The following is a 12,581-nucleotide window of genomic DNA, read 5'->3' as shown; positions in this document are numbered from 1 at the left end:
AGGAATATCATTTTTATTTAATTTTTAAATTATCGTAACATACGTTTCCTTCTAAAACAGTATATACCATTTTAAGCCCTTTTGAATCTGTGCTTTGGTAATTACACTAAGTTATTTTATTCCTAAGAAACCAAAACAAAAGATAGCAGTGCAAAGAATTTATATAAGCCCTATTGGTGATATTGAAAGACAGATAAGCTCCACCTGTAGGGCCTAGATGTAAATACTTGAGTGGACATCAGAGTTAGGCTTTATTAGATATTATAAAATATTTGCAGATAGTATAATGGCAGAAATATGGGAATATGGATATGAAATTTCAAAATATAACATTTGCCATGTATACAGGTATAAGTCCTGTATATTTGGTTTAATACCATTATTATATGTGTAATTTATGTTAGAATATTCTTTTATCTAAAAATAAGTCTCACAAAACTCTGAACATAATTCTGATTAGAATACAAGTAGTCCTTGGCTTAGTGAACATTTGAATTTATGATAGACCAGTCTGAGGGGTACTTCTCCCTTCAGATTCAAAGCTCCCCCCTCCCCACAGCCACATGACTGCACCTAAGGGGCTTGGCAGCCAAGTTGCATTTATGGCCATTTGCATCATCCCACAGTCACGTAACCAGATTTTATATTGGTCAGCAAAACTGGACCCATAGCAAATCATTGTTTTGCTTAACAACCATAGCATGCACTTCACGACTACTGCAAAAGTCATAAAATCAGATCAGTCATATGGCTGACCCGATTTATTATCATCATGACTTACAACCATGAGGGACAGGCTCCATTAAGGTCAAGAAGTACCTATATAACACCTGTTTTGTTGTCCGTGAAAAAGAATTCCTTACTGATATTGTAACAAATATTTTATCTAACAAAAATAAAAGTGCACAATAAGCTGCAAAATATATTAATTATTGGACAACAAAGAAAAGTAATCCTTTTCATCTGGGAGACTTAGTTGATAAGCCAATTTTTAAGATTTTACCTACTTGTAATTAGAAAATACGATGGATGCAATTAATTAATTTATTAGTGATGCAGTTATATACAGTATTAAAACCAAAAAGCCCCCCATTACTACTCTGCATAATATTTGAGGAAAGCCATTTGTAAAGCACTTCACTCCATTTGTATTGTTTTCAAGACTTCAGGACAGTGCAGACATGACATTTTGTGTCCTTAGACTTCATGGTATTTATGCTAGATTTGTTGTGAATACAATAAACATCAGTTCCCTGGTCTGAAACAATTTTAATGATCCAGGTTAATGATACTGTATATTAAATATTTCCCTCTAAATTTAAATTTCTCGGCTGATATAGCTTTCTAGTGTTGGCAAAAGACTCTCAATCCTTTCCATTAAAGTTCATTGTTAATTCCTTTCATAATAAGTGTTATCTTTGAGGTACAGATAGTCCTTGACTTAACAACAGTTCATTTAGTGACCAAAGTTACAGTGTCACTGGAAAAAGTGATTTATAACCATTTTTCATAGTTACGACCATTGCAGCATCCCCCATGGTCACCTGATCAAAATTCAGACACTTGGCAACTGACTCATATTTTTGACGGTTGCAGTGTTGTGGAGATATGTAAATCACCTTTTGCAACCTTCTGACGAGCAGAGTCAATGAGGAAATCAGATTCGCTTAACAACCATGTAAGCGAACTTACATGTAAGCTTACATGTAAGCGAACAACTTAACAACTGTAATGATTCACTTAACAACTATAGCAAGAAAGGTCATAAAATAGGGCAAAATGCACTTAACAGATGTTTCACTTAGTACAGGACTACCTGTATTCATAAAACTGCAAGTTTGTAGTATAGGAGCTATAGTATCTGCTTCACAATATTAATTATGAAAATTTGAGATAATGAGATTTATCAGTTAATGAAATTCCAAGATGAAATTACTGTTTTTATGTAGTGTTAAGAAATATATAGGAAAACAGTATGGAGTCTTCATAGGGAGACTTCAGTCATGGCAACATAAGCAAAATGATATGGTCACATTGGACTTCCAGTTTTGTACCTTAGCGCATGGCCACAGAATTGTGGAGCTCCACACCCCACAGCTAGTTTTGCCCTGCCAGGGGACCCTAAATGGGTCTAAAGTCACCCCAGAGAGGAGATGAAGAAAGAGGGATGCCCCGATCATCACGGAACAATGGCAGTCATCTTGCTTGATCCGGGGGAAGCCCTCTAACCTGACAGGAGAAAGGCTGGCCACATCTCGGTGACCAGCCCAAGCTACTTGCAGCCGAAGTCCAAAGGCACTAACCAGAACAATGGTGAACAATGTGCTTGAAACTAAATGAAAAATTCGATCTTCTTTCTCCTATTTTGTATTTCCTGGAAAAGATTCCCAAGAAGCAAAAATCCTCCCAAAGTGAGAAGGGAGGGGACTACACCCCCACCGACCCATAGACGGAAGCAGTGAATTAAACTCTTACAGGGAACAAAAATATATTGAAATGAGGTTAAAAATATTACAGTCTGGATAAATTTGAAAACTAAGAAAATTGTTAAAATTCCATACCTGAAAAAGTAATGATGAAATTATAAATAATAATAATAATAACAACTCTTCCCTTTAAAAGCTGGAAAATGAACAGCTACTGATACCTATAGTTGCAGTGACTCAGAATTTGGCAAGCCCAGAAATAAGCAAAAAACAGCTGGGAACAAAGCATTGAGCTATCTACTACAGAGTAAAATTATATATGTTTAGAAACTGTTGACTTTCTGGGATTATAAATACACTGAGCTGCATTTTTAAGTTTAAGAACTGTTTGCAGAGAAAGAAAAACCTTGGCCTTTGGTTAATCTTCTGAAGGGAAAGTTATTGGAAAGCTTTTAGGTGGTTAAACACTTTGGACTGAAATCTTGGCTGGCTGATAATTATAAAACCCCTGAAAAGAAGAACTATTACAAAATAGTGTTTTCAGTGGTGCTTTGATAATTGGAAACATATTGGATTACAAAAACCATATATAAAGATAAGAACTATACAAGAATTGGTTGTTTGGATTTAAGATGGGCTGGCTTGATAAAGCTAATTAAAGAGACTATGGTACCAATGAAAAACTACTTAGAGGAGGAAGACAAAATGGATGTTGTATATTTATCTAAAAGTGATAGAAAATCACACCTAATACCTCCTGCTGAAGACCCCAGCATGGAACATCAGAGATCTGCAGGAAAAATGACTCAAGATAAAGCAAATACATTCCAGGAGAAAATATATGCAATGCTGCAACAGATTCAAATGACAATTGTCTTAAATCATGATGGAATTAAAAACAACTTTGATAACAAAAATGAACACATCTCTAACCTAAAGTCACAACTAAACAACACTCAAAAAATGATGATAAAGAATGAACAAATAAATCAGACAATAGATACAAATCAGAGGAAAATAACTTAAATATGGAAGCTACAAATGAAGAGAACTACAACTTAATACAAACAAAAGAAAATCCACAAAATTATGCTAGAACAAAGGAAATAAAAAAGATGTTTTACCTTCCAGGTAAACAAACAAAACAAACTTGAGGACAAAAAAGATTTAATAAAATGAATTAAAGAGCTGCCAGGAGAATCATTAAAGCGTGGGAGACAAAAACCGAATATTCTACTTAATTTGTTTTTTTTTTAATCTACAAAAATACAACCTGTCAAGCTAAACCTACTGATTTGGAAAGCGACCTGGCAAAAGAAGATTAGAATTAGATTTAAGAGATGTGATTCAACTTACCAAATGGAATACTATATGATTAAATACTTGTTTGAATATGGTTAAAAAATATAAAGTTTGGCTATAAAGAGGTCGTATAGTAAGATTGTTAGATGGTGTACTATATGATTAAATAATTGGTTGAACATTGTTAAAAGAATAGACAAAGCTTGGACATAAACGGGCCTTATAGTAAGTGGGATAAGATATATAAGTAGTATAATACTTTTATAATATATGAAATGTACAAATATTGAGATGGTGTAATTGAATAAAAAGTTTGGATATTCAAAGATAATGAATTTTGAGAAAATTATGACTGATAAGAGTGGTTTCAATACTGAGTGGAAATTAAGCTTAAATAAGAATTTTGAAAACAGGACGTATAATGATGATTTTATAAGATGACTTCTATAAATACAATTGAAAAATAAGCTGATTAGAAAAGATGTTATATGTTGATGTTATTGTTATATGTACAAATACTAGAAAAATGATTATACCCAACTCTGTATGTATTGAAAGTATTAAGAATTATATTTGTTTAATGTAGACAAAAGGAGAATATTACTGAAATAACAGAGGATTAAGGAAATATATTATCAAGTAACATATTGATCAATTATAGAAATTAATTATTATTGATTGTTTTTAAATATATGAACCCAGGCAACACATTGTTCACTAAGCACTAAAGATTGCTATTATAAAAATTAATAAAATATATTTAAAAAATGATATGGTCATGTTGGCATGGTTGCTTCTGGGGTTCTCTGTGCACAGTGCTAATGAAATAATACTCAACCAGGATTTGCTGTTCAGTGAAAGATACATTGCATAGGTGAGGAAATCCCTCAGGGTGGCTGCACAAAATCTTTGAGAGGATCGAATTACTTTGATAACACATTTTTCTATACACAGCCTTGAGATAGATAAACAGACAGACAGACATGTCTTTTAATTGTAAAATAAATGATAGGTGGAGTTATTCTTGAAGAATATAACATTGCTTGTCTGCATTTGTATACAGTATGTATATGCATGTATGTGAATATTTGTATAAAATACATATGTATATTTATATTAGCATGCACTAAATGTTTCCCCTTTTCTCATAAGCTATCACATATGTTCTGTCATATAGGTACCGTAAATGCCGGCGTACAAGGCGACCCGGCGTATAAGACGACCTCCGTCTTTATAGCCGGGCCGCATTCCTAGAACGTCGTCTTATACGCCAGAAACTACCAGTATTTCCGGCGTATAAGACGACTCGGCGTATAAGACGACCCCCGTCTTTGGCGCCAATTTCAGCGCTCACGGAAGTCATCTTATACGCCGGCATTTACGGTACTTCTTCTCTAATAGTTTTGTATATCCTTCCTCAAGTTCTCCATTGAACAATTATGTTTCTATGCAAAACATAAACCAAGAATAACATATACTTTTTACTGTTTACATTATAGCTGATTAAAAACATATTTGGTGATAACCTTCAGTTCTTTTCTTGCTTGTCTATATTCCCTTTATACATTTTTCATATTCCAACATCTTCCAGAACTCCTCCTTTAGTATATCCATCTTAAGAAAGTCAGAAAATTCTAGTAATAGAGCTCTTTGTGCCCAGTTCCTAATGTTGGGAGGAACTCCCCCGTTCGGTCTTTCCAGCCGGGATTCCCCTTGACGGTGCGGCGCAGAAGAAATAGATCGTGAAGCCAGCTACCAGAAAGAGGTTTAATTTCGAGGATCAGTGTTGAGTGACAATTCAGCTCGAGTCCCCGGCTAGCTAGACAGAGTGATCTTTAAACAGGGGTTTTTATACCCTTTTGTGGGTTCCAAACTTGTCATTTCTGATTGGTAACAAACTTACCATTTCTAATTGGTGAGTTAAAATTTGTCTTTCTTGATTTGCTGGTTTGTGACTATTGTTAGTTCCTTTTTCTTGCCTAAAAGGTGTTAATTACTTTTATTGTTGTGTCCTGATTGCTGCTAGCTGATTCCTCATTGTGTGTGTCAAGTGTTTGCTGTTTTAGCCTCAAGCTGCTGTTGACCCAGTTTAGTTGGGGTGTTCCTAGATTATTTCTTAGTTGGGCTGGGGAGGGGGTGTCCAACTCTCATCAATTCCCCCATTTTGGGCTATTACTGATGTATCAGTGATTAGCCCAACTGGTTCATATATATGGTAGTGGTGATCAATTTGGCACATCATGAGAGATGTTTTCTTGCTCTGTCCCTTGCTTCTGATGGGAGTTGTGCAGACCTTTAGGCATTTTAACCCTAAAGGTGCTAATTGGCATAGGCAGCAAAGGAGGGCTCCACCTATTGCGACTGTGATTATACTAACAATGAGAATTTTCAACCAATGGAAGTCTGGTAACTATGAAAAGAGCCAGGAAAGGTTCCAGGATGACTGGTTGTGCCCAATGTTTTGTGCTAGTTTTCTTAAATGTTGGATGTCACCTTTAGCTTCCAGTCAGGTTTGCATACCCCCCAAAATTCTTCACAGCCATGGTTCTCCTTAGTACATGACCACTGGCTGCCCAGTTTCAAGGGTTGTTTCCTGCCTTAGCTCTTAATTCAGTGCATCCAGGTTTGTAATGCCCAACTGCCAGGCTATTAAATTTTCTTTAAATTGCACATAATGAGTTCTAGGAATCCCAATCTGAGCTCAACAGTGCAAGATATTCAGGGCTGAAGTTTAGGATCTTTCCTGTTGCTTCCTTAGTCAGGGCATATGAATTGCAAATTCACCTGAGGGGACCTAGTTCCCTCCCCCTTGGAATCTGTTGGAAGTTGGTCCCACAAAGCTTTGGTGCAATAGAGCAAAAATCAGCCTGAGGAACTTTACTAAAGGTAGGTGGAGGGGATAGACTCAAGTGTGATTCTGAATGGTGTCTGTGTGTGTGTGCATGTATGTGCAGCTACTTTTACAAAATAGTCAATACAAACATTCTGGATAAATTTTCCCTCCCACCATAGAAGTCCAAGGTGTTCAATACTTGTTCTGCCACCTATTCCTAAATGCCATCTCTCCACTAATACATTCAACTGGCTTGTTACAATACAAATGGGGCAAGAAAGAAAAGTTTACAATGAGTTTCCGCCCTCCCCCCACAGTCTAATTCTCTCTTCTGAGGCTTCACATGGCACCAGGAATCCTTCCTTCTGCAGCTCTCTCAGGCATCTGGGGAAATGGTAGGACTTGGGAAGATGTTCCACTCAGATTGCATGGTGGCTTTTTAGTGGATGGCTGGATTCAAAACTCAATTCCATGGCTCAAATGGATGGAGGCAGCATCTGGGTCTGTGTGTTCTGCTTCCAAAGGCTTGGGAGAGGGTTTCAGGACTGAAAGATACAAGAACAAGGTCTCCCCCCTTTCTGGATGGACTCTCCCAGGAGAGGAAGACAAAAGGTATGGAGAACAAAGGATAGGAAAAGAATTGGAAGGGGGGTAGCTTGCAGGCAGTTTGAAAAGGGCACTAATACTGCAGTTATTAAACATAGACAAATGGGGAACAACAAAATGAAATGTTTCACCTTTGAACTTGACCATTTGCAACATATTATGGACAAAACTTGCAACTTGAAAGGAAGAGGAGAAAAAAAAATGCTAGGCAGCTTGAGAATGCTGAAAACTCCAAATAATTTTAAAGCCTAATATTTTAAGGTGTGCAACTTTCCAGAGGTAGGAGAACATTTATTCTAAAATAGACCACATCATTTTAGAGATTGAGAAATGCTTATGTTTCAGAAAGCTTCATAGTAGTTTCACTAGTAAGTGATAGGATAAGAAAAGTAACTTAAGAAAATTATTTCCCCACACAATCAGACTTGAACTTCAAAATGCTCTTGTAAATAGACACACATTTTTCAGGAAAAGGATAGATAGATAAAACACATACAGTAAATGCAAGTGAAACTTTTCCAACTGATAAACTTAAAACAATCCCTCCTAGTAACTTAAGGCTGTTCTTGAGCGTACACAGAGAGAAAGAGGAAAACAAACAAACAAACAAACACAAATTTTTTTCCTTCACTCTGTTTGTTGGCCAGACAAACAGAGTGAGGTATTTCCTTTTTGTGGCTTATTTTTAAGCATAATTTCTAGTAGAATTTAAAATTCTTTTTTCTTTGGATTTGAAACAGTTAACAGTCATACCTCTCACGCACAGACTTTGACAAACATATATATAGATAAAGAAAAGAGAACAGAAGTCTTAGTTTTACACATCCTAGTCATTCCCACCATAAATTTCAGATAACTCAAGTTGCGGAAGGCACACATTTTAAACATACCACGTGGTTGCATAGAGGAGAGAGAGAGAGAGATAGAGAATCACTATTTCTTATTTTCCCTTTTAAGTACCTTTATTTAGCCAAATTGGTTTCCCAGCAAGGCCCTAAGCAAAGTCTATCTTTCTTTCATACACTACACAGTTGAAGTCTCCTTGTGAGACTTCTTTCCTAACTTTGCATTGCTTACAGGGCCTTACCAGCTAGTTGCCCAAATCCAATTATTTCATTCACTCATTCCATTTCATTTTCACACATTCTCTCCCTTTTCCCTAACAAAAGGTTCTGTGCTCTGGCCAACCCCCATGCTTTCCAGGTTCTGCCAATTAAACAGATCCTTTCTGCGGCTAGGAAAGACCAGAAGCAGCAAAATCCAATTGTGAGTGTCTACAATAGACTTTATGGTCTCTATAACGGTTTGAGGATCCGCACGAAAGGTGGCAGTATCCTTTTTCCAAACAACCAAATCGGACGGGGAGAAAGGGGTGTGGGTTAAAATGTGTCCTGTCTGGCCCCTCGGTCGCCCGGGTATGGGCCTGTTCAACAAGGGGGCCATGAAGGTTGGTTCAGGGTGATCTAAGGGAGACTGGGGGTTCAAGGCGACTTGAACCGGGTTTCTCTGTCTGGATAGTTCAGCCCAGCAATACCAGTAGGGTAGTTGGGTTGGTTCTATCCTTGACCTAAGTGCTTTTAGTGTTTTGGTTTCTAGAGTACCACCATCGGGCCAAATTTGTCTTCCATTTTCATCTTTAAGCAAAGCCCATTTCTTACATAATTCCTTTAATCGTTTCTTCTTCATCCCGGCCTGGACAGGAAGCTGATTCCTGTCCCAGGCCCGACCAAGCTTTCAACCGGGAAACCTACGTCTGCCCTTGAATTGGAACCTCCCATGTTTCTATAACGGGATTTCCTGACCGCTAAAGGGCACTACACGTCGGAAGCCTCCTTGTGAGACTTCTTCCTACCACCACGATTTTGTGAGTCCGAAAAAAGGGGACTCACGGAGCTTCTCTGGATCCCTCTCAGAGTTCGTGGGCTCCTCCGAGGGATCCTCCACGTTTTCAGACCAAAAAGGGGTCTGCAGAGACCTTCCAGTTTCCCTCAGAAGGTACGGGCTACTCTTCCACCGGCCGGCTTTACCCCACCGTTTACGGACACCTGGACCTCCAGTGTCCATGGGCACCTCCACCTGCTCTCAGAGGTAGGCGGTCGCTCCCTTTTTTTTTTTTTTTTGGGCTACTGCTTAAGTTTTTTACTAATGGAAGGGGTCCTAACTTGCCCAGAATAGAGTTTTCTCTCTCTTTCTCTGCCCGCTCGGTCCTCCTCTCTCACCAGAAGGTCTCCCGCTCCGGTGCCCCCCCTTGCTTTCCCGAATTCCGCCGGTCACGGCTCCACTGGAGCTAGCAGCAGGTCGGGGTGCGGCTAGAGGGCACATGGAGGGAGCGAGCTCCAGCTGATTCTAAGAGGATGATGCCTCACACACACACTCATGCATTCTTCCTTTCGTTCCCCCAGACCCTTTAACCTAATAGATTTAAATTTGGTGGCACTTACCCTCTTTCCTGGTAGCTATTCGAGCGTAAGACTCAAAAACTCCCTTTACTACCTGATGCCGACTGGGCAGGGTCCGAGGAGGCTTCCCCACGGATCAAAGTGTCCGCTGCCGGCTGGGTGATGACTCTTCCGGGCCCGGTCCGGTGGCTGGGTGAGCTGGAAGTCCCTTCGTGGGTCGCCAGATTGTTGGGAGGAACTCCCCCGTTCAGTCTTTCCCCTTGACGGTGCGGCGCAGAAGAAATAGATCGTGAAGCCAGCTACCAGAAAGAGGTTTAATTTCGAGGATCAGTGTTGAGTGACAATTCAGCTCGAGTCCCCGGCTAGCTAGACAGAGTGATCTTTAAACAGGGGTTTTTATACCCTTTTGTGGTTTCCAAACTTGTCATTTCTGATTGGTAACAAACTTACCATTTCTAATTGGTGAGTTAAATTTTGTCTTTCTTGATTTGCTGGTTTGTGACTATTGTTAGTTCCTTTTTCTTGCCTAAAAGGTGTTAATTACTTTTATTGTTGTGTCCTGATTGCTGCTAGCTGGTTCCTCATTTTGTGTGTCAAGTGTTTGCTGTTTTAGCCTCAGGCTGCTGTTGACCCAGTTTAGTTGGGGTGTTCCTAGATTATTTCTTAGTTGGGCTGGGGAGGGGGTGTCCAACTCTCATCACTAAGTATTATATGTATAAGCGAAACTCAAGGGACACTTTGATTTTAACAGATAAATTTGTACTATAAGATCCCCTTTGCCTTCTTTTCAGCTGGAAGAAAACTAAAAGTAGCTTAATATGTATAATTTCAGTCAGCTAATATTAGCCCATCATGAGTATTGCTAGCTTCAGTTTTATGCTTTTATGTTGTCTTTTAGATAAATAATACACATTTACTTCACAAAACAAGAACTGATTACACCATCCACTGAATATAAATAGACAGTTTCCATGGTAGATATCAGACAAATTTGATCCAAACATTGCTCAAGTATTTTTTTTTTAAAAAAAGCTGCTTTTGCTTTGCCTAATTTGGTTTGTCTAACTTCTTTGTTCTCTTATATTCTTTTATTCTTAGCTTGGTGTGAAAATTACAAAAGCTGTTGCTTGCCGAAATTTTGTGAAAGCTAAGCAAGATGTGGAGGTTACTCAAGAGGCCCGAAAAAAGAAAAAACTTGCATGGGGGTAAGTAAATGGGTATCTGTCTTTGTAGCTAGTAGATTATTTGACTTAAATATTTTTCTTCTTCAGATTGATTCATATTTGTTTAATATTAACTGTGGCTTTTTCTTTGAATAGTTTATCTATTTTATGTAGGATTTTTAGTGCAAGTGACACATTATTCAAATATTTATACTTTTCCTTTTTCATTGCTGGAGTATTAAAAACTTAGAATTTAGACATTGCTGCTAAATGAAATTTGACTGAAAATTCCTGAAGTGTACTTCAGTAGAAACTGACATGTGCTTGTATTTCTTTACAGTTTTGAAGCAAAGAAAAGATGGGAAACAAAAAGCAACATGGGATATATGTAATTAGTTCTTCTCTAGGAAAGCTGAAAAATTGTAAAGCAGGGGAAAAGGTTTGTTAATATATATGATGCATAAATTATACATTTATTTGTTTTATTTTTGTAATGCTTCTGCTGCTGAATGAATCGCAGAACAATTGGTTTCTCTTCCATATGTTACTATATTTCAGGCATTCTACCTTCAACCTTTTAAATGTTTCTATCTTTTTCATTACACAAACATTCAAGTTCTAAAGTGTTTTCTCAAAAATTCTTAAGATTAAAAATATACCATCTTTATTCAGTTATTTTTAATACCAATAAATTGTCTTAATTTAAATTACAATGTGTTAAAATTTCTGTTTCTTTAAATATTATTTATATAAAAATCTATTTTCTGAAAACATCAAGTAAATTTTCCAGTAATTTCTGAAATATATTTCATTTATATTTCTTATTATTTACTTACTTAGAACATTTATGTAGCTACCACCTTAAAATGTGTATTAATTAAACAAACAAAAATGCACAAGAAAAAGAGTACATGCCACTAAAATAAAGTAAAATCCTTAAATGGCTACCAGAATCTAGATCTTTTGTTTCCTGCAAAAGGGGACCTTGGCTTATCCTGAACCAAGTGCTTGGACAAACAGCCAGGTCTTAATTACTTTCTAAACACCTGCAGGATCAACTGTTTATTAGGTGGGAAATTGCTTGAAAAGTCAGGGGGTGCCACTGAGAAGGCAAGGCTCTTGGTTCTTATTAAGCAAGATGATATATTTCAAGGACAAGGAATATTAATCTAACAATAACTAATTGTTTTTGAGAACTTGGGTTAAAACATTTTATGAAGAAATAGCAAGTCCTTAGTTTTCTACCCTAATATACATTTTTTTTTCTTGTTTATAGCCTCAGGATGTGTGATTTCCTTCATTCCCTTCCCATGAAACATAATATTTCACAAAGATAGGTTTTTCATAAAGTAATGTGGAATTAACTATTAATTAGTTATATTGACAGTTAAATACACAGCAAAATCTATAAATTACTAACCAAGCAGGTTTATTACATAACATCATAAATCTCTGAAGAATTACTGAACGGGGAGCAGGCTATTGTAAAGAAAATAGGAAAAGCAACTATTTTTCAACCTGAGTAACATTACAAGTGTACATTATGTTGTTACAGTTAGATATTCAAAGACAAATGGATCTACTAAAGGACTCATTTGAAAGTAATACCTTATCAAAGTAGTTTTTAATATAGCAACTTGTTTTAAACACATGCAACACATTTCATCATGTAGCTAGATCCCTTCCATAAATAAGAGGATTTAATGGCAATATCAAAAAATAAATATCTACATTCTTCAATCAGTTTGGAACAGGAACTGGCCACTTAGGTTCATTGCTTATGTTTATTTTATGACAGGTTTTCCTATGCTACAAATAGTCCTCAACTTACAACCATTTGTTTAGCAACCAT

The 12,581-nt window shown here is 37.0% G+C and overlaps 1 protein-coding gene across 2 annotated transcripts in view; it reads left to right on the top strand.

Annotated features, from left to right (window-relative positions):
* The window catches only part of FAM204A (family with sequence similarity 204 member A), a 38,313-nt gene extending 26,874 nt beyond the window's left edge, over positions 1-11,439 (top strand). The window contains exons 7-8 of one of the 2 annotated variants that reach the window (XM_039347993.1): positions 10,665-10,771; positions 11,070-11,439. In XM_039347993.1, the coding sequence (XP_039203927.1) occupies positions 10,665-10,771; positions 11,070-11,121 (159 nt within the window). In that variant the 3' untranslated portion in view covers positions 11,122-11,439. Of the gene's footprint in view, positions 1-2,383; positions 4,051-10,664; positions 10,772-11,069 lie in introns of those variants that run through there. The other variant, XM_039348825.1, reaches the window with a different exon arrangement.
* Positions 11,440-12,581: the final 1,142 nt, after the last annotated feature.

This window comes from Crotalus tigris, unplaced genomic scaffold (assembly GCF_016545835.1).
Source record: "Crotalus tigris isolate CLP2741 ecotype Arizona unplaced genomic scaffold, ASM1654583v1 scf7180000017536.10889498, whole genome shotgun sequence".
NCBI classification, from domain to species: domain Eukaryota; kingdom Metazoa; phylum Chordata; class Lepidosauria; order Squamata; family Viperidae; genus Crotalus; species Crotalus tigris.
The sequence above is the reverse complement of the archived record's forward strand: the minus strand, read 5'-3'. Positions and strand labels throughout refer to the sequence as shown.